This window comes from Suricata suricatta, chromosome 13, assembly GCF_006229205.1.
Source record: "Suricata suricatta isolate VVHF042 chromosome 13, meerkat_22Aug2017_6uvM2_HiC, whole genome shotgun sequence".
NCBI lineage: Eukaryota > Metazoa > Chordata > Mammalia > Carnivora > Herpestidae > Suricata > Suricata suricatta.
The window spans coordinates 80,483,801-80,502,846 of record NC_043712.1 but is presented as its reverse complement, the minus strand read 5'-3'; the positions used below and the strand labels follow the sequence as shown (position 1 = coordinate 80,502,846).

Genomic DNA, 19,046 nt, shown 5'->3' with positions numbered 1-19,046 from the left:
TGAGAGGAAGGGGCCATGAGGTGTTACGGTGTATTCACAAGGCAGAAGGCAGAGAGACGTGCCTCAGACAAAAGGCCGTACACCCAGCAAGTCACGCTGAAGGCAGTGCCGTTGGTGGTACAAAGATAAGTCAGGCGTCCAGTGTGTTGAAAAGGATTTAAGGAGTATTTTTGTTACAATTTTTCCCATGCAGGGGGAATCTTCTCTCTTTATGGTAGCATCAGAAAGGGAAGGACTGGCAGAGTGGGTAGAGTTTCTAGTTAGGGAACTGCAGAGGTTATTCTGAGAAAGATCCTGGATGCGGGACTTGGTGGTACCGTGACACTGAGGGCAGGGGGGTCAGAGCCACTCACAGCGAGGATTCTATTTCTAGCGGGTTGTATGGCTGTTCCCACAATGTGTGCTTGCGGAAAATCGAGTGTTGGTAAGAATCTTGATTTACCTACTCGTTTTGAGAACATTAGAAATATTGGCTACCTATTCATTTTTCTAAGGTGAAGGGTCTCTTTATAATTCATTACGTGGCCCCTGGTTTGTCAGTTGGGCAGTAGATTTTTGCATATCATGTTTTAATACCTAAGTGGAATAGACCTGATTTATGATTAGAAAGAGAAATAAATAACAAGTATAAAAATGTTTTTTAATTTTTAATTTTAATTTTTATTTTTGTTAATTTTATTTTAATTTTTTCCTCACTCATATAAATACATTTATATATGCTTACTTCCTGTTTTAGAAATAATGTGCCTTAAAGAGTTTTAAAAAGTTTAACATTTACTTTTTTTTACGCTTTCTGCTTCATTTTTATGTTTATTTCAGATCAATAAATGGACTGGGAAAAATTTTAGAAACACAAAGATCAAGGTACTTTTAAAAGCTATTACTACTGATAATAAGTAACTTTAGTTAATAATAGTAAGAAATTGATAAATATGCTTGATTCTGTTCTAAGGAAGATATATGTGCATTTTTAAAAAATGGAGCCCCAAAATGTTTTGAATGAAATTAGTTTGGCATATTTGGTTAATATGTTCGCTTCTCCTTGGAGCTAAGACAGAGCCAGGGAAGGACTGGGTCACTGTGCTTTTGCTTAATGGGAAGAAAACAGGACTTAAAGCCACTCAAAAAAGTAACTGGTATAGAAATCTGGAACAGTGTATTATTAGGAATCTTGGTGTGAGGTACTCAAAAGGCCTTCTAATATTTTTTAAAAACTGCTTAGTTTCTTGTGTCCAAGAATTGTGTAACATATAACATGTATAACAGAATTGCAAAAATAATGTGTCATGTACAAATTCATGGAACCTTTGCCTTTAAGTTCTTAATAATCCTTTTTAAAATGTTGATTTCCAGTTCCTGTAGGTTCTTCTGTCTTTTTATTCTGTTCATACAGATGTGCCTCACTTTATAAAATTGGTGTATTCTTAAAACATCTGCGAAACATATTTCTGTGGATTAAATTCTGTTTTCCATTGCATGCTCTTCGGATTTCAGAAAATTTCTTCCGGGGGTTTGCTGTTAGGCTCATTGTTTTGGACAGACTGGCTGAGCAGCTGATGGAGCCCGCAGCTCTGAGGCCCACAGCCGGCAGCCCGGGCCAGCCGCCCCCGAACTCGGTTCTCTCCGCGGAGGTACAGTGGGGGCCTTCGCGGAGAGGCCTGTCTGCGGGTCGGGTCGGAGATTAGAGGTGCTGACAGACTCCCGTGGCCGGAGGGCAGCGGCAGCAGCTGCGTGCATGGTGCGAGCAGCTGGGGAGTCCTCTGGAATGCCCTCCCAGACGCCCCTGTCCGCCCGGCGAGGAGGCGGAGGGGTGCCCCTAGCGGGGGTCCTAGATGCGCGCACCAGCCGCACTCCCTGCGGCCCAGAGTCCAACATAGGGATCTCTGATCCTCCCACTCCTCCCACAGCCCTTCCTCCCTTAGCTGGCTTCTTCCTCTGACATTTTATCTACCTTTTCTTTCTCCTTAGATTTTCTCCTCGTTACAGAGACACACGGACGCCCACACAGAGTAGACCTAAGCTGTGAAAAACCATATCCATAAATAGCTGTGTTTCTGTCCTAATAGCGTTTATTTGGTTCATATTTACAGACATCTCAAATCAGTTTTTCTAGGCCCCTGGATTGACCTTGCATAATTTTTCTTTCTGTTGGCTTTTATTGTAGACCTTTATGTCCTGCATAAAGATTTCATCTTGAAGAGTTTCTTGTGTAACAATTTTGATGTTTATGTGACATTTCTGACATTTGTTCTGTCATTACAGAGCAGGAAACATGCAATGATTAGATTTAGTTACTTCGAATGGATGAAAGAACAAATGAATAAAAGCTCCTTTTTTCTTGTTTCTTCAGTGTCTGTGTTACTGTAGCCTCTGAGGATCTAGGGACTTTCTGAAATAGTACTTCCTTGCTGTGAGGACTGAAGTTGGATTAGGATCCTTTTCAGTGAAGATCAGACCTCCATGGTAGAATTCTTACCATGGTCATGAATCTTGCATTAAATATTTCCCCTAGTTCCTGGAAGTCTAGCAACTTGAGCTTCCTGGTTCAGAAACTAGAGATTTGTTTTTTAACAAAATAATTGAAATCACTGATGGAAGTTTTGTTTTATTGTGTTGTTTCTTTGTTGTAAAATTTTAATCACTCAGGCATTTCGTGGTTGACAGACGCTCATAGTAGCAAAACTGACAGTAATAAGATAATAATATGCATATATAGAAAAGGCTTACTTGACTATTTAAGTGGAGGAATAAGAATCCTGTGTAACATTGTCTTGTTGGTGAGCCCTAAGTTGACTTTGAGGCAAACAGAAGTTCTAATGGGCCACACAGACTTCAGAAGTAGGAGTGGAAGAGCAGGAAGTGCCATTCTTACCTTGTTCTGATGTTCCTTTAGTCTTGGAGATTTCAGCAGACTGAAGAGGAAAACCAAAATTCATTTGTTCAATGATAAGTTAATCAATTCAACAAACTACTGAACATTCTACCAGTCACTAGGCATTTCTTGGCTTATTGAGGATTTAAGGAAAGGGTAAAGGAAAAACTACCTTTGAGGAAGGTGATTGTTTGGGCGAGACAGAAAGAAACAAGCAAAACCCAATATACTAGGTATTATTAGTGTAACAGGAAGAGTAAATGTAAGATGTAGGGTCCTATGAGAACAGAACCAAGAGGAACCATCGATTCTTCTTGATGAAGATTCAGGAAGCTTTGAGAAGGTGATTACTGACTTGAGTCTTGAAGAATGAATAGGATTTTTCCAGATGAACAAGAGTAGCTGTGGCTTCCCAGGCATAAGGAAGATTTTGTGTTGCAGCGACCTGAGTGTTTTAGAACGGCTAGCGCACGTGGTTGTGTGTGACCAAAGAGCAGGAGAACTTTCCACTAAGGGTCTTGAATGCCATGACTCGTAGTTTGGATTTCTCCCCGCTTTGGGCACAAGGAATTAGTGAAAGGTTTTAAAAGCAGAGTAAGTTCTGGGAGATGGATGGAATATGGTGCAGGTCTCTAAGGAAGGAAACACGAAAGGAGGAACAACTTCCGGGTGAGGCAGGGGTTTGGGAGAAGGGGGTGAGTGGAGTTTCATGGTGAGTTTGAGGTGCCACTGGGGAGTGCATTCGGAAGTTTAGTTCCAGACCTCAGGGCTTTGCTAGTGGATGGGTTTGGTAGTTTGTAGATCTAGAACTGGCTGGTGGCACCTGTTCAGGAGACTCCTTGAACTTGGAAAAGATGACCGTCAACCCTAACCCTGGGCTCGCAGCTCAGCTCCCCTCCCCACCACATAAAAACTGACGGTAATCGTCTTTCTGTTTTTATTTATATTTTTGTATTACTGTTTTGGAAATATCTGATGTTTTTATCTCTAAAGGGGGAAATTAAATATATTTCATGCCATGGAAATTAGTTTTCTACCTGGAAGAGTGAAGGAATTTGTTTTTCATGGTGGTACTCCATGCTAACTCCAATCTGGAATCTTAGACATTTCCTGTTTTACTCTCCATTGAGAATCTGGTGAGATAACATGAGGGACTGGTATTATTTTTTATTCTCTATAGTTTTTTGGGTTTTTTTTTTTTGCCTCCTCCCCTGCAACCCTGCTGCGATGCCCCCTCCCTCCCAGTGGCCCTTGCCAGGGAGAGAACGCTGGTCGGGGCAGGAAAGCAGAGCCCCCCGCCATATTCCGGTCACCTCCCCACGTCTACAGAAGAGAGCAGCACACACCCGGGCACCCCCAGCTCTGCTACAGGAGCAAGGGCGGCCGCTTAGTGTCGCCACCTCAGCGGGACGCTGTTCTCTGTAGATTTTAACATGTTCAGGTCCAGTGTTGATCCTGTGTGTTTTGGAAATATCAAAGGATTTTGGGTATCAAGCAGAATGCTTTCTAAATGTGTGACATGGATTCTCAAGAACCCTGTCCGAGTGAAACTAGTTTATTTTAGAAACTGGTGTGTGGAAACTGGTTTTTGGTGCCCACACACTTGGCCTGGATCCGGATCATCCTAGGATTGGCAGGTGTACTTTCAAACTTCAAGCTGTTTCTGAGGTAAAGAGGACAGACTCGGGGGAGAACTCCATTCATTCGTCACCTGTCAGTGTAAATATCTGCTCAGCTGTCACGGTGAAAATGGAAAGATGTTTCATGTTAAGGCCTTGAACTCTTCAGTAAGTTGATATTCAGAAATTTCTTCGTGGAATGTTTACTTCTTTGCTTGATGATTTTCCTGACTCGTTTCGTCTAGAATATCCAGAATTTGAAGTGTTGTCATAGTCTATTAACATATAACTTTGGAGTAGCATTCTTTCAGGAAGGGGGGAGTTTGCCAGGATAAGTGGTCCTGATCCAACAGTATTGTTGCCACAAGTATGACTCTATAGGAGACTATGTGAGACTCCGGCAGGGCTGGTCACGCCTAAGTTACCGGAGGTGGTCGGGCTTACATTTCAATACAAGATTAAAAACCTTGAATTTGGCCAAGGTTTGTTTTCCTGGAGAGGACCTAGTGAAAGGTTGGCAAACTCCTGGAATCTCATTTTGAAATATACACTGTTGTCATTTACCTTAAACATTCCTTCATCTTAGCTTTCATTATAGAGAAATGACTGTCCCGGGGGCTCATGTAAAAATTGGAACTTATTCAGTAGTCTTTGTAAATTGATTTTTATGTATTTAAACCCAAACGCATGCTGTTTGTGATATGATACACTCTTCTGATTGGAATTACTGCTTTCCTAATAGGGCTTAATTATCATCTCTAAATAATTTCTGTGGATAATGTTTGTTCAGATAGAGCACCAAGTGGGAAGTTTCAGTCCCTAGGCAGTCCTGTCCTGAAGGAAATGAAATCTCCAACCACATTCTTTGCATGTAGATTAGGGTCATAGAGTGAATATTTATACATTAGGTTTGATGCTTCATATTCTTAAAATACCAACTGTTATATCATGGAAGGGGGCAGGGGAGTAAAAGAGATACAGACGTTCCAGAGGTGAGGTGTTACAGCGCTGTGTTATTTCTGTTCACTCCCCTTCCCCCGTCGCATCTTTGAGTAATAAGTTGCTGCTTTTGAAAAGCTCCAGTTCTATGACTGACTGTTTTTTTTTGGCTGCAAAAATATATTTGAAAAGCTCATAAATTTCCAGGATTGAAAAGACAATTAGAAGTCAAACAAACAAAAGCAACAAACAGGAAACTATAGCTTATTGAATCAATAATCAAGTAATTATCTGCCCTGATTTTTATACTACTCACCGATTTTTGATTTTAATGAATAAATTCTATTAAAAATTTTTACTATGGGCTTTTTGTTCCTTGCTTGTCATTTTTATGTGTTTCCCAAAATAGTATGATATACTGACTAAACTTTATGTCTATATTTTTGGCAAGAGTCTTAAGAGATTTTTTATTTCCTGATTAATTGAATACATTTCACAGAATTTCACACTGTCTATATTGGATTTTTTCCTTTTAGGGTTGATCTCTCTAAAGTGCTAGACCTTCATGCCTTTGATAGTCTTTCTGGAATCAGGTATGTTTTCTGTGTTTTGTTCACTTTTATTGTCTTCACATGTGAGTCGCAGGGAAGATTTACACAGTTGCCCACTTGATGTAAGCGTCTTGTCATTCCTGTGGCGTAAGGGGTCCTTCCTAATGATCGTGATCTTGAAGGTTCTGTCCGTTGGATGTTTGGAAATCACAGTGCAGTTTCCTATAGAAATTATACTGTAAATGGTAGTTGACTTTAGAGGTTAGTCATTAATATTTCTACACTGACCAATATATGTATGACTTTATTTCTATGTGAAAATGCATGAAAAACATAACAAATTTTAGCTTGGGGTATTCCCTCAGACTCCTCCTTTCTCCTTAACTGATGGATCACTTTCCTGTTTCTTTTCCTGAGAGGAATCTTTTTGTTGAGAGGAACATTCCTTTCTTCCCTGGACAGCAGCATCTTTATTTTTTTTTTTAAGCATCTTAATTATGTTCAAGTGCACAACTCAGTAGTGTTAAGTACATTCGCACTGTCGTGCAGTGGACAGACAGAACTTTTTCATCTTGCAAAACTGAAACTCTTGTCACTGTTGGTTGACAGCTCTCCATTTTCCCCTCCCACAGCCCCTACTGACCACTGTTCTGTGATGTGTTAAGAATTTGACTCCAAAAAAAAAAAGGCTGAAAAAAAAAGAATTTGACTCCTTTAGATACCTTAACGCAGTGGAATCATCTGGCATTGTCTTACTGTAGCTGGCTTATTTCCCTTCGTCCTCACGGCTCATCCCCGTTGGAGCACGAGACAGGGGTTCTTTCCTTTCTCATGCTGGATGACATCCCGTTGTATGTACGGTCGTGTGTATGCATTCATCCGGCAGGGCTGCTGTGAACGTGGGTGTGCAGCGATCTCTTCGAGGCTCCTGTTTTCCGCTCTCTTGGCTACATACCCACAAGGGGGATTGCTGGATCGTGCCGTGCTTATATGTTTCATTATTTGAGGGAAACCTTACCGTTTTCCAGAGCAGCTGCACCGTTTAACTTCCCACCAGCAGTGCACATGTGTTCCCGTCTCTTCGCACCCTCGTCCACACTTGCTGTGCTCTGCTGCCTGCGGTAGTAGTAGCTGTCCTCATGGGTGTGAGCTGGCGGCTCACTGTGGTTCTGGTTTGCATTTCGCCAGCGGTTAGAGCTAAAGAACATCTTTTCGTGTGCGTATTGGCCGTTTGTGGATCATTTTTGGAGAAGTATCTACTCAAGTACTTGGTCCATTTTTTAATCAGGTGGTTTTGTTGTTGTGGCTGAGCTGGGAGTTTTTTTTTAATATATTCTAGGTATTAACCCCTCATCAGACGCGTGATTTGGAAATATTTTCTCCCATTTCTTCTGAAGTCGTTGACTCATAAAAGCCTCACGTGAGACGTGCCTCCCTCGGCCCAGGGGAAAGGAGCCCGCGTCCTTCTGAAGGTGAAGGTGCGCACAGAGCCTCCCAGGCGCCCCGCTCACTCCGCTTGCTTCGCAGCGGGTCCTGTCCTGTCCGTGCGGCCTCCGTGCCTCCCGGGACCCGGCCCGAGAACACTCGGGTGCAGGGGTTTCTTTGGTCCCTCATTCCTTTGCAAACCTTCCTGGGTCACATAAAACTGACAGTAAATAAACTCGCACCCTTTTCGCCTGTCAATCTCTGCTTGTCACATTTTCACAACAGCCAGGCTCCTGAGAGGATCCACGAAACTTTTTCCGTCCTCGCGCAAGTCGTTGGCAGTTATTTTTAACGACGCTACTATTGAACGTAGAGAAAGAGCATGATTTTCCAAACATTTTCTACGGTAACCTCATTCCACACTTGCTTAAGAACGGCGAAAATGCATTAGTGACACTTAAGGAAGTCGCTGCTTAATGTGACGCCCTCTCTGTGGATCAGGCCTTCGCGTCACTTTTCCTCGTGCGCAGTTGCTAAAATGGAGAGTCCAACCGGCTGGGAAGGATTTAATTTGACACTTTCTCTGCGGAGACCCCCTCCAGTGCGGCTCTTTTCCCTCCAGCCGGCCCCTACAGTCCTTCCCTCCTTCCTAAACTTGCTGTTCCTAACTTGCCCCTCACCGGCCTGCAGAGCCAAACATCTGCAAGGTTTCCCTCCTCCCACCCCAGTCCCAGCGTGTCGGAAAGTCTGCTCTGCTGCTGGCCCGGTGGTCATGCGTTCCGCCGTATTGATCTTCTTGCTCCTTTTCGTGTCAGAGAAATGCATTTGTAAGATTCTTTTTGGTTTTTCCTCAGTCACAGGGAACAGACTGTATAGCAGGCTCATATTTACGGACACTACTTACTTTCCAATAAGGAGCTATGTTCATGGGAAAACCCTGATAAGGGAAAAATAGACCTTCTAGCTGTCTTTAGGTAGCAGCATTATTTTTACATTAGGGAGCATAGGCTGTGTTGATGAAATTTGGAGCATTAGTAAAAGGCTTCTGTGTATTTTCCTAGGCCTGTAATAGATCTGTTGGAATTAAGAAATCTACTCACACATCCAACCACACAAAGTCGTGTCGCTAGAGATGAGGGTTTTTCAGTATTGTGTGTGTGTGTATGTATGTGACATGTTGTGCATTTGCTTTTATCAAAGGATGACATACAGTGTTATGTGTGTTTCTGGGTCATTGAGTCAGCCGTTCTGTGGATCACTCGGCTTGTCAGTGCGGTCACCATGTGTCACCATACAAGGTGACTGCAGTGTTGGGGACCAGATCCCCTGGGCTCCACTTGTCATCTTCCTGACTAACTTATTTCACAGCTGGAAGCATGTACCCCTGAATCCCCTTTATCTCTTTCTCCTATCCGTCCCCCCGAAACCACCAATTGGTTCTCTGTATTTAAGAGTCTTTTGTGTGTTTGTTGACTGTGTGTACGTTTTTAGGGAAAATCTTTCAACAATCTGCTAGTTTCTCTAAGAATATGTAAACAGCATGTAAAACTGGAACTCTGTTCTAGACTGAGTTGAGGAAACTCTATAGCTCTGTATCTCTAAGTAACATGTAAAGCTAAATCGGAAGTATATCGATCTCTGAATTTATAACCAGTTGTTTTTAGTTTGCAGAAAAAACTTCAACATGTGCCAGCAACACAGCCTCACCTAGATCAGGTAAAAAAGTCTTAAAAATTTTTTTTAAACATTTTTTAATTTTATTTATTTATTTATTTATTTTTAAATAGTTTATTGTCAAATTGGTTTCCATACAACACCCAGTGCTCTTCCCCACAAGTGCCCTCCTCCATCACCTCCACCTCTTTTCCCCCTCCCCCTTCAACCCTCAGTTCGTTTTCAGTATTCAGTAGTCTCTCATGCTTTGCGTCCCTCTCTCTCCCCAACTCTCTTTCCCCCTTCCCCTCCCCATGGTCCTCCATTAGGTTTCTCCTGTTCTCCTGTTAGACTTATGAGTGCAAACATATGGTGTCTGTCCTTCTCTGCCTGACTTATTTCACTTAGCCTGACGCCCTCAAGGTCCATCCACTTTGCTACAAATGGCCAGATTTCATTCTTTCTCATTGCCATGTAGTACTCCATTGTATATATATATCACATCTTCTTGATCCACTCATCAGGTGATGGACATTTTGGCTCTTTCCATGTTTTGGATACTGTTGACAGTGCTGCTATGAACATTAGGGTACATGTGCTCCTCTGCATCAGTACTCCTGTATCCCTTGGGTAAATCCCCAGCAGTGCTATTGCTGGGTCATAGGGGAGTTCTACGGATAGTTTTTTGAGGAACCTCCACACTGATAAAACATTTTCTTAAACTAAATTAGTTCCATTAGGACTATATTATTTTTCCTTTTGCTAAAAAAAAGTATGTTTGCACAGTGTTGATAATTTTGAGAATTTGGGTGCTTTTGAGGTAATCTCACCTAGCTTATTCCATCATAGGAAGTCCACAGGGCAGAGTCGTTAGAACCCGAGGGAATTGTGCTTTCGGGCTTCTCCGCCCCACAGGGCACTCAGTGCATCTCCATCAGCTCTTCTGCTGGGAATCACTGCTTAGTGAACCCCGGGGGCTCTGCATGCCGCCTCTCTGTGACTCTGTTGAACTAACAGATGAAGGAAAAGTCTGGTAAAAGCATATAGGGCTCATTTAAACAAAAACTGACTGCGTCTCACCCGCAGATAGCTCTGGGAATTTGACGTGCTTACCGCGTCCCTCACTTAGGTGCTCCCAAGCCCTCGTTCCTGAGGCCGGTACTGAGACCCCAGGACGGAACCACACGCGTTTTCACTGTGCCCACCTTCCTCTGACCCGGATCGGAGGTGGTGGAGGTTCAGGGTAACTTCTCTGTTCCATCTCACACGGTGAGAGCAAGGGGGCAGGGACTGAGTGGTGGCCCTCATCCTGCCTCTGTCTCCGAACTGCCCCTCATTTGTGAAGCACGACTTGTTCTCACAGGCCCACACAGCAGCAGCGCCTTTTTGGTCTTCCGTGTGGCTCATATTTTGGGGGCCTGTCCTACTGTGTTTGTGCACTTTTCTCATAGAAGATTCATCTTCACTTGTGGTTGGCAGGAGTGAGAGAAGTATGGCTCTCTGCTGGTAGAATCTTTTAGAGGACCCGGCTCTTCACAGTACACAGTGGTCATCACCGAGGTGAACTGGAGGCATCTTCTCACTGACTTTCTGGGTGAGGGTCGTCGTGCGAGGGGTCCTGAGCAGCAGAGGAGAAGGAGGTAGTCACTTTCAGGAACCCTGGTCCTGGTCAGTGTCTGTGCCCATGGTGTCTCGCACAGACCCCTGTCGTGGCGCGTGTGCTGCCTTCTAGTTCGGGCTGAAGTACTCTTTCCTGGCAGCTGTCTGTCCTTCCGTAAATAGGGCTTCCTCACCGCTTGTTTGGTGGCTGCTCAGGGAATATTGGTTACAAGAGGAAGAGCCGTGATTCTAAAATGGGGAACATGAGAATCCCCATTTAATACTGGATGCCCGGTAGGCCCCACGCTTCCTGTCTCCAGGACTGGGGCTCAGCTATGTGCTCATTTTGTGTCTGTATGTTCTTAACATTTCATTATGGAAATTTAAAAAGATCTACCAAAGTAGAGAGACTAGCAAAAGGAACCCTTTGTACACATGACCCGGTTGCAGTGGCCGTCACCCTTTTGCTGATTTTATGTCCTCGGTCTTCCCAGCGTTTCTCTTGCTGGAGTATTTTTTTGAACAGAAAATTTCAAACACACAGCCAAGTAGAAGAGTCCAGTGACCCTGTGGGCACGCATCGCCCTTGCTAGAGCGCATCCCTGCAGACCCCAGGCGGCACGGGGGTCACCGGGGAGCAGGGCGTGCGCCTGTTTGGATTTAAGTCTCTGCAGGAGACTCTGATGCACTTCCTGCTTTAGATCCAGAAACGAAGGGCAGATATAACAGTATTGCAGACAGAGGGCCTTGGGATTGGACGATGCTGGTCTCATGTGGTTTAGCGGGTCTGAGGCTTTATTAAGATAGTTGTTTTTTCTTTTAATGTACAGTAAAGCATACAAGTTTTTAGTGTACAAGTCAGTTGCCTTTACATATATTAGTGCCTGTGTATTGGCCCATGTGCGCACACACATGAACACATCTCTCTGTAATTCCCTCTTAGCTACAAATACAGAAAATTTCCACGATCGTTAAGAGAGTTCCCTTGTGCCTCTTTCCAATTAGGAAAACTTGCAAAGATGTACCTGCCGTTCTGAGTAAGACACCAAAAAGTAGGAGGTTTTTGTTGGACTGGAAGAGACAAGGGAAAGAACAGTCCAGATGTCTGCCAGTGGGAGATAAGCGTGCTCTAGGGGAGGGGACCCTAGCGCACAAGCCCCGGTGGCCGGTGGCCGCTCCCTGTAGGAATGCTGGGCTGCGGTGCTGGGCCATGATGGGCAGGGCACACGGACCACTGCTGTGCTGTGGGGGAGGGGCAGGGAGGCTGGACTGGAGTTGGAGTCAGGAGACCAAGCAGGGAGAGCCCCGCGACGAGGGCCTGGACCGTGCTGGGCATAGGGGGCATGGAAATGGGGTAAATCGAGGGCAGATTCGCTGCTAGACCTGCCTGCATAGCCTGCCTGATGGGAGAAGTCACGGGAAACATGCCTGGACTGACGAACCTATTGCTTCCGTTTTCTGCTTCTGTCTGGGTCTGGGAAAAGGAGAGTTAGTTTTAGATTCAAAACAAGAACTAGGAAAAAGTCTGAAGGAGGTGATATTTAGGACACAGGAGGTATGTTATTAAAGTGTTATCCTGCATCATCTTTAATGCAACTCTCTATCTTCATGGGCCCTTGTTGGCTCCCTGTAAGGAGGCCCGGGGGTTGGAAGGTGGGAAGCTGAGAAACGCCAAACGGCAGTCTGTGCATGGTTTACTAGTAGAGCCAATTAAATTAGGGATAACGAGTGGTGACCCTCAGCTTCTCCCCTGGGAATTTACAGATTTCGTCTCCTCAGGGCCCACCTGCTGTGAGAAGAGTTTATTGGTGCAAGAAAACCTCTAGTTCTGAAACGTGTCTCTCCTTGAGCCCCAGGGTGCACCTCTTCATCTGTGAACCCCTCATCTCACACTGGAGTTAACAGTTCTCCTTCAGAAGATTTCTGTAAATCTAACCTGCCTAAGCAACAATCATTCCCAGCAGAAGGTCTTTAAGAGTAAAGCAGTATTGAGTTCTATGTTGAGACCTTTCCAATATTAAAAGCCAGGTTCTCCAACTTGAATAAAATACATGTTAAGCAGTTTTGAAGGTTGAATTGCTACTGTCCTTTGAAAATGACAAAATATGTTTCATTTAGCATACTTTTGCTACATATTTGATATGCTATATGAGTTGCTATAAGTTTTGATATGGATTTTTAGGTATTGTAGTGATTGCTTTTTAAAATTTTTTTTCAAAAGTTTTTAATGTGAATTTATTTATTTTGAGAGAGAGAGAGAGAGAGAGAAAATGAGCAGAGGAGGGGCAGAGAATCCCAAGCAGGCTCCCACTGTCAGCACAGAGCCTGATGTGGGCCTTAATCTCATGAACCATGGGATCGTGACCTGAGCCGAAATCAAGAGTCAGATATTTAACCTACTGAGCCACCAAGGTGCCCCTAAAATTGACATTTTACTGTCAATTTTAGTTGGTTTTCATGTTCATATTTAGCAAGTAAGTGCTTTCTGTTTTTCCTATTACTAACAGCAGTGGAAACTAAATGTCAGTATATTTTGTCCTTTGATTGGTCATTAGTACTTCCTTGAGCTGTTCTCTGTGTCTGTATAAGAAACATTTGGTCTTTTCATATTTTCTACTCTAAGCCTATGTGATTTTCTACTGGTGAATAAAATTGCTGTTTAGATACACACTTGTAGGAAATTATGCAAAGTTTGCTTTAGTGCATTTATTCTTCCTGTTTTAAAGCTTAACTTGAGGGTGTTATCCAGATTTTCGAAGGTGGGGTTTGTGCTTTCATCATGGTCTGCTTAGCCCTCATATATTTCTCATCATCAAGTTGCAATTTTGGGTTACAGTAGCAAATGGAGCCTTGGACGTGGATTATGTGACCAGCTACAGGAAATCTTATGATTCAGGTTCCTTAGAGTGGGTGGACAGTGAGAGATTTACCAAGAAAAATGAATCTCAAAGTTAACATTCTAAATGATGTCAACCTTCTACAAAGAAAGGTGACATCACACTGTCATTCTCCTCTCCAGATACTCCTTTCCCTTTGGCATATGCTTGGTCAGAGCCAAACTGAATTTTTCCTTTGTCTTGTTCCCAGAAAACAGAAGGACATGTTTGCTTTTGATTTTTACTCCTGCCTGTAAGGAGTTTATTTTTTCTGAGCCTCATTTCTCCCAATTTATAAACTGTCAGTTCTCTTTATTCTACAAGACTCTTGTCACAAGTAAATGAAAGATGAAGTGAAGGGACCCGGGCAAAGCACTTGGCTCAGAACATAGTCGATAAACTATTTTTTACCTGCCCTCCCAGTGTCGAGAGTCCTGGAAAGAATGTGTTAAACAAGGAGCACCCTTTCCTGAAAGTTTGTTTCAGTCCTAGGCCGCTGAGCACCACGCAGAGTCCGGAACGGACTTGCTGCTACCAGAACTCAGCGGGAGAGTGACGAAGACACACCTAATGTAGTTGTTGGGCAACATAAGTTTTCCAAATGTGTTTTTCTTAAAACTTAACGTACTTAATGTCTTAAGTTTTTAAAACTTAAGACATTAAGTTTTAAAGTTTTAAGAACTTTTGGTTTTTAAAAAATATACTGACATCCCTATAAAAAAAATCACTATTGATGATCTCTCTTGATTTATAGAGCATTCTTACGGTGACATTTGAAGTACCAGGAAATGCCAAGGAAGAAAGTCTGAATGTGTTTATTCAGGTGAGTGCTGTGTGTATCTGGTAATGACTTACCATTGGTTTGGTTACATGGCTGTTGCTGGGAGCAATGGTTGGTCTCCTTAAAATATGTCATTTGAGGGCGCCTGGGTGGCTCAGTCGGTTAAGCCTCCGACTTCGGCTCAGGTCAGATCTCACATTCGTGGGTTCGAGCCCCGCGACGGGCTCTGTGCTGACAGCTAGCTCAGAGCCTGGAGCCTGCTTCTGGTTCTGTGTCTCCTTCTCTCTCTGCCCCTCCCCCTCTCATGCTCTGTCTCTGTAACAAAAAAATAAAATAAAACATTAAAAAAAAGTTTTAAAATATGTCACTTGATCCAGAATCTTCTGTGGGAGAAGAATGTGAGAAACAAGGACGGAGACTGCATGGAGGTCATACGGCTGAAGGTACGGTGCAGTTTCACGTTTATGCTTTGGACGAAGGATGACCTCTCCGTTCTTGGCTGTGACATACCACCATATCTGGTTTTAAACAGCAGCACCGGTTTTAGTACGAACAATGTGGCGTGTTTTCATTTTCCCGTATTTCCATGGCTGAGTAGAAGCTTCGGCAGCCCCTGCACAGCGTGATGTGCGCGCAGGGCTGCCCTCAGCGGTGCGGCGGACGCAGCCCCTCCTCCCCCTCCTCCCCCTCCTCCCCCCTCCTCCCGAGGGTTCTGAGCAGCGGGCGGGCGCCTTCCGCGGCGCGCGCACGGTCCTGCGGGAACCTGGCCGGCTCCGTGCGGTGCGGTTAATTTTGCAAGAGCGCTGCGCTGGCCCACAGGGAAGGAACACCGGAAGTCGTGCTGCGGCCGGACCGTGTTGCTCAGTGCGCGGTGCCAGCACTCCGCGCTTGTTCCGGAAGGCCAGGAGGAAGCTGGCTGTGTATTTCGAAACCCATCCGTGTTACTAGGCATGTGGGGATTTATGTCCTGGAAGCTGTTTTTTCCATGGGGCAGGTGCTACGTTGTGTGCTTACCCACTCAGCAGTCATGTGTCTACTCATGCGTTTCCAGAGCGTTCTAAGTGTCTCGATTTTCCTGTTAGCAGCTGACTTCTTAGGGTCACTAGAGTGATGAAGGTTGAGACTATCAAGAAACCATTCAGGAGGCGCCCAGGGGCCTCAGTCGGTTAAGTGTCCAACCTCGGCTCAGGCCATGATCTCACGGTTTCAGGGTTCGAGCCCCGCGTAGGGCTCTGCACTGACAGCCCAGAGCCTGGAGCCAGCTTTGGACTCTGTGTCTCCCTCCCTCTCTGCTGCTCCCCTGCACGTGCTCTCTCTCTCTCTCAGTCTCAAAAATAAACATTAAAAAAATGAAAAAAAACCCAAACCATTCGAGTTCGGATGCCCTCATTCCCTGTGCTGACGCTACTCGGATCGGCTGCAGAGCCCTGATGACTCTCCGTCTCTCCCCCAGGGCCCCCACCCAGAGGGACGAGCCTGCTCCCGCCTCCGCTTTAACACGGTAGCGCCGCCTGGTCGGGAGCCTAAGTGGCAGACTGTCTCGGTCTGTGACCGCTCTGTCGCGGCCGCTGACAGGACAGTTCTTAGGCAGCAGTCCTTCGGGCCCTGACGTTGCTGAGGCCGCCATGGCCACACTGCAGGCAGCAGTGGCTTGTCCCGCACCATCCAGGCGCGGCTCTTGTCCCTGGGCACGTGACGGCTTTCTGCGGCCCTCCGCCCTCTGTGGCTCTTCCCTTGTCCTGGCTCTCGTCACAGCCCCACGAGTCTGGCCTCGCAGACTTCCTCTCCGCCCTGCTGCGGGGACTCGGCGCTCAGCGTGTCTAACGCGTCCACTCCGGTAGCGGCCACACTCCCGGGCCCTTCGACAAGTAACACCGAATGATGTTCAGAGAGTTCTTTCCCAGGAGCGATCGCGTGATCAAATTCAGGTTTAAAAAGGAGAAAACAAAACTGGGCAAAGGAAACCAGGAAGAACACACACCTAAAATACACAAGTCCCCAGAACCACACCAGAGTTGTGCGGTGGGAATGGCCATGAGTGGTTTGTCTCTTGCTGTTTTACAACATGTATATTAATTTATGAATAAATAAGTGTAACAAACATTATTTCAGAGAAATTGTTTCATCTGCAGAGGAGCCAGTTATCAAATACTTTGCTTCTTATTTCTGCAAATCAATATAAAATGAATTTTATCCAGGTAGATGTATTTTTTTAATTTATTTCATCATTATCTGCTCCATTTATTGCAGCCCAGTCAAAAATTATCCCCCCAATCCTTTACCTCCTCAAATTTCCCCACTAAAACTGTGAAACAAGATAAAATCCTTAAAAGTAGAAAAATCATGAGAATTCGATGCATGTTTTAGCATTTGGTTGTTTCCACTTTTATTATAACACTGAAAGGACGTCCTAATACATGTATTAATTTTATCATAAAAAGAGACTTTTTTTTTTAGAAAAAAACATAGTGTACAAATGCTTGAAATTTAAATTTAAAAATTGGAGGCTTTAAGAAACTATTTCTGTAAGGCACAAATAACTAGATGTACGTAATTTTCACAGCATCTTTCTGGGTTTGTATTTAAAATGGAATAGGAACAATCCGTTGACACTCTCTGCTGTAAATTGAATGAGGCTGATTGGTCGCTGTCCTCTGAGCAGGGGCTGGTGTCCATCAAGGACAAAGTCAGACAGGTGATTGTCCAGGGTGTGCACGAGCTCTATGACCTGGAGGAGACCCCCCTGAGCTGGGGCGACGACACAGAGAGGACAAATCGATTGGTCCTCATCGGTAAGTGACATGGGTCCGTTTCTAACGCAGAGTAAAATACATGTTGGAAGGTGATGTAGTGTGCCAAACCTAAGGGGTACTGACCGTCGGAGCCCCTGTGATTCATTAACATATTTGTCTTCACGATGTGATAACCTTCATAAGAACCATGAGGCATTTTACTCTTTTCGGCAAACAAGTTTAGAAAAGTAATTAATCGAAATGCCAGTTTGGTTCTAAGGGGCTTAACTAGAAAAGGATGTTGACGGGGTCACTAATTACTTTGTTTTTGCAAATTTCTGAAGATTATCAAGCCTTTAATGATTTGGAATTGACAGGCAAGCTGTCATTTTAATAAGCATAATATAATACCATATTGTGTTCTGTCTGCAGGCAGGAATTTAGATAAGGAGATCCTTAAACAACTATTTATAGCCACTGTGACTGAAGCGGAAACGCGGTAGAGGGCACATTTCACAGAGGAGCAGGTTTGTCTGTGACACTGGAAGCATTTCTCATCAAAGGGACTGGGTGACAAGTCCGGAATACGTTTCCTACAGGTTATGTTTCAAGCATCTTGTTCTTTGCATTCTGACACGAATTCCAGTGTACTTCAGTGTTTATTTTATGGGACATGTAAAATTTAGTAAATAAGTACTGTAAAACATTTGACATTCATACAATAAAATGTAATATTCTCTGAAGTGTTTTTTTTAATGTGTGTTTATTTTTGAAAGAGAGAGCATGCAGGGGAGGGCAGAGAGAGAGAGGGAGAGCGAGAATCCCAAGGAATCTCTGCATTGACAGCATGGGGCTCAAACTCACAAACTGTGAGATCATGACCTGAATCCAAAAGCCGGATGCTTAACCAACTCAGCCACCAGCCGCTGCTGTTTTTTTGTTTTTTGTTTTTTTTTTAAATAGATGTTTCACAGAAGTATCTGTCAGAATTGGCTTCAGAATTTACATACGCTGAATTTTTCGCCCATGGAAATTATTTACAGTCATAGTGATAAAACTTAACGTCCGCTTTGAACAAAGAACTGCAGCTGATTGCGTATTTTATTAACACAATTAAAAAAATAACGTCACCGTTTTCATTGAAGGAAATAAAAGTGTAGATGTAGGAGTGGAAGAAACGGAGTCACCGTGGCAGCCGTCTCTCGTTCTCAGTTCCAGGCTTTACTGGTGGAGTGACGGGCCTTGAACCCTTTACTCTGTAACACGTTCATACGATTCCGATTTCAGAGCTTTTCGTGTCCAGTAGATTTTCCTGCTGGTATTAAATTCATCTTGGTTGTTTTGAACTTCTTTAATTTTCAGTATAAGCTGGAAAGTGCCGAGGTACAAAACTCCGGAGGAAACCACGGACAACCTATGACAACTTACCCATCTTTCTACCGTTGGTGGCGTGCAGGTACGCAGCGGCCTGCTTGCCCACGCCTTTAACGGCCAGGTCGGCATAACTGTATAACTGTATTCAGACTGCGAGAGAAAAGCGTTAGATGGCATTTTAAAAAGAGCTTTCCCAAAGTAATGATTAAATATCAGAAGGATGTCAAGATGGTTTTTTGGAAAAGTTTTTTTTCAGAATTTTCAACAAAAGAGTTAAGTCTCTGTGTCTGGAATGGTTGCAGCGGTCAGAGGCAGGCTGGCTGATCAGATCGTCCGTCTGTCTCTTCCCCTGCAATCTGTGCCTTTTGTACATACCCCAGTTCTCTTCCTCCGTGTGCCTCCCGGGTCCCATCTCTTCAATCCGTGGTTGAGACAGGACCCTTACTTTGTGGCAGCAGATCACCCAGTAGAAACGCAGATGAATTTGGGGTCTGATCTGGGTTTTACTTCCGGTTCTGCTGCTGCTTGTTTCCACAGTCTTGGACTGAGTACGTTCTCAAGATCAGTGTCCTTGTCTATTGAACAGAGTATTTTCTCCGAGATCGGTGTCCTTGTGCACAGAGTA

At 44.2% G+C, this 19,046-nt stretch overlaps 1 protein-coding gene and 1 long non-coding RNA gene across 4 annotated transcripts in view; both read left to right on the top strand.

Moving 5' to 3' along the window:
• LOC115275687 (COBW domain-containing protein 1) overlaps positions 1-18,648 on the top strand; it is a 52,744-nt gene extending 34,096 nt beyond the window's left edge. The window contains exons 9-15 of one of the 3 annotated variants that reach the window (XM_029919387.1): positions 820-864; positions 5,967-6,023; positions 9,071-9,122; positions 14,289-14,357; positions 14,693-14,758; positions 16,978-17,107; positions 17,480-17,790. In XM_029919387.1, the coding sequence (XP_029775247.1) occupies positions 820-864; positions 5,967-6,023; positions 9,071-9,122; positions 14,289-14,357; positions 14,693-14,758; positions 16,978-17,107; positions 17,480-17,550 (490 nt within the window). In that variant the 3' untranslated portion in view covers positions 17,551-17,790. Of the gene's footprint in view, positions 1-819; positions 865-5,966; positions 6,024-9,070; positions 9,123-14,288; positions 14,358-14,692; positions 14,759-15,768; positions 16,422-16,977; positions 17,108-17,479; positions 17,791-18,409 lie in introns of those variants that run through there. The other 2 variants (XM_029919389.1, XM_029919388.1) reach the window with 2 other exon arrangements.
• On the top strand, positions 872-2,343 carry LOC115275689. Its single transcript, XR_003901694.1, has 2 exons — positions 872-1,631; positions 1,969-2,343. It is a non-coding gene; the product is annotated as an uncharacterized LOC115275689 (long non-coding RNA).
• Positions 18,649-19,046: the final 398 nt, after the last annotated feature.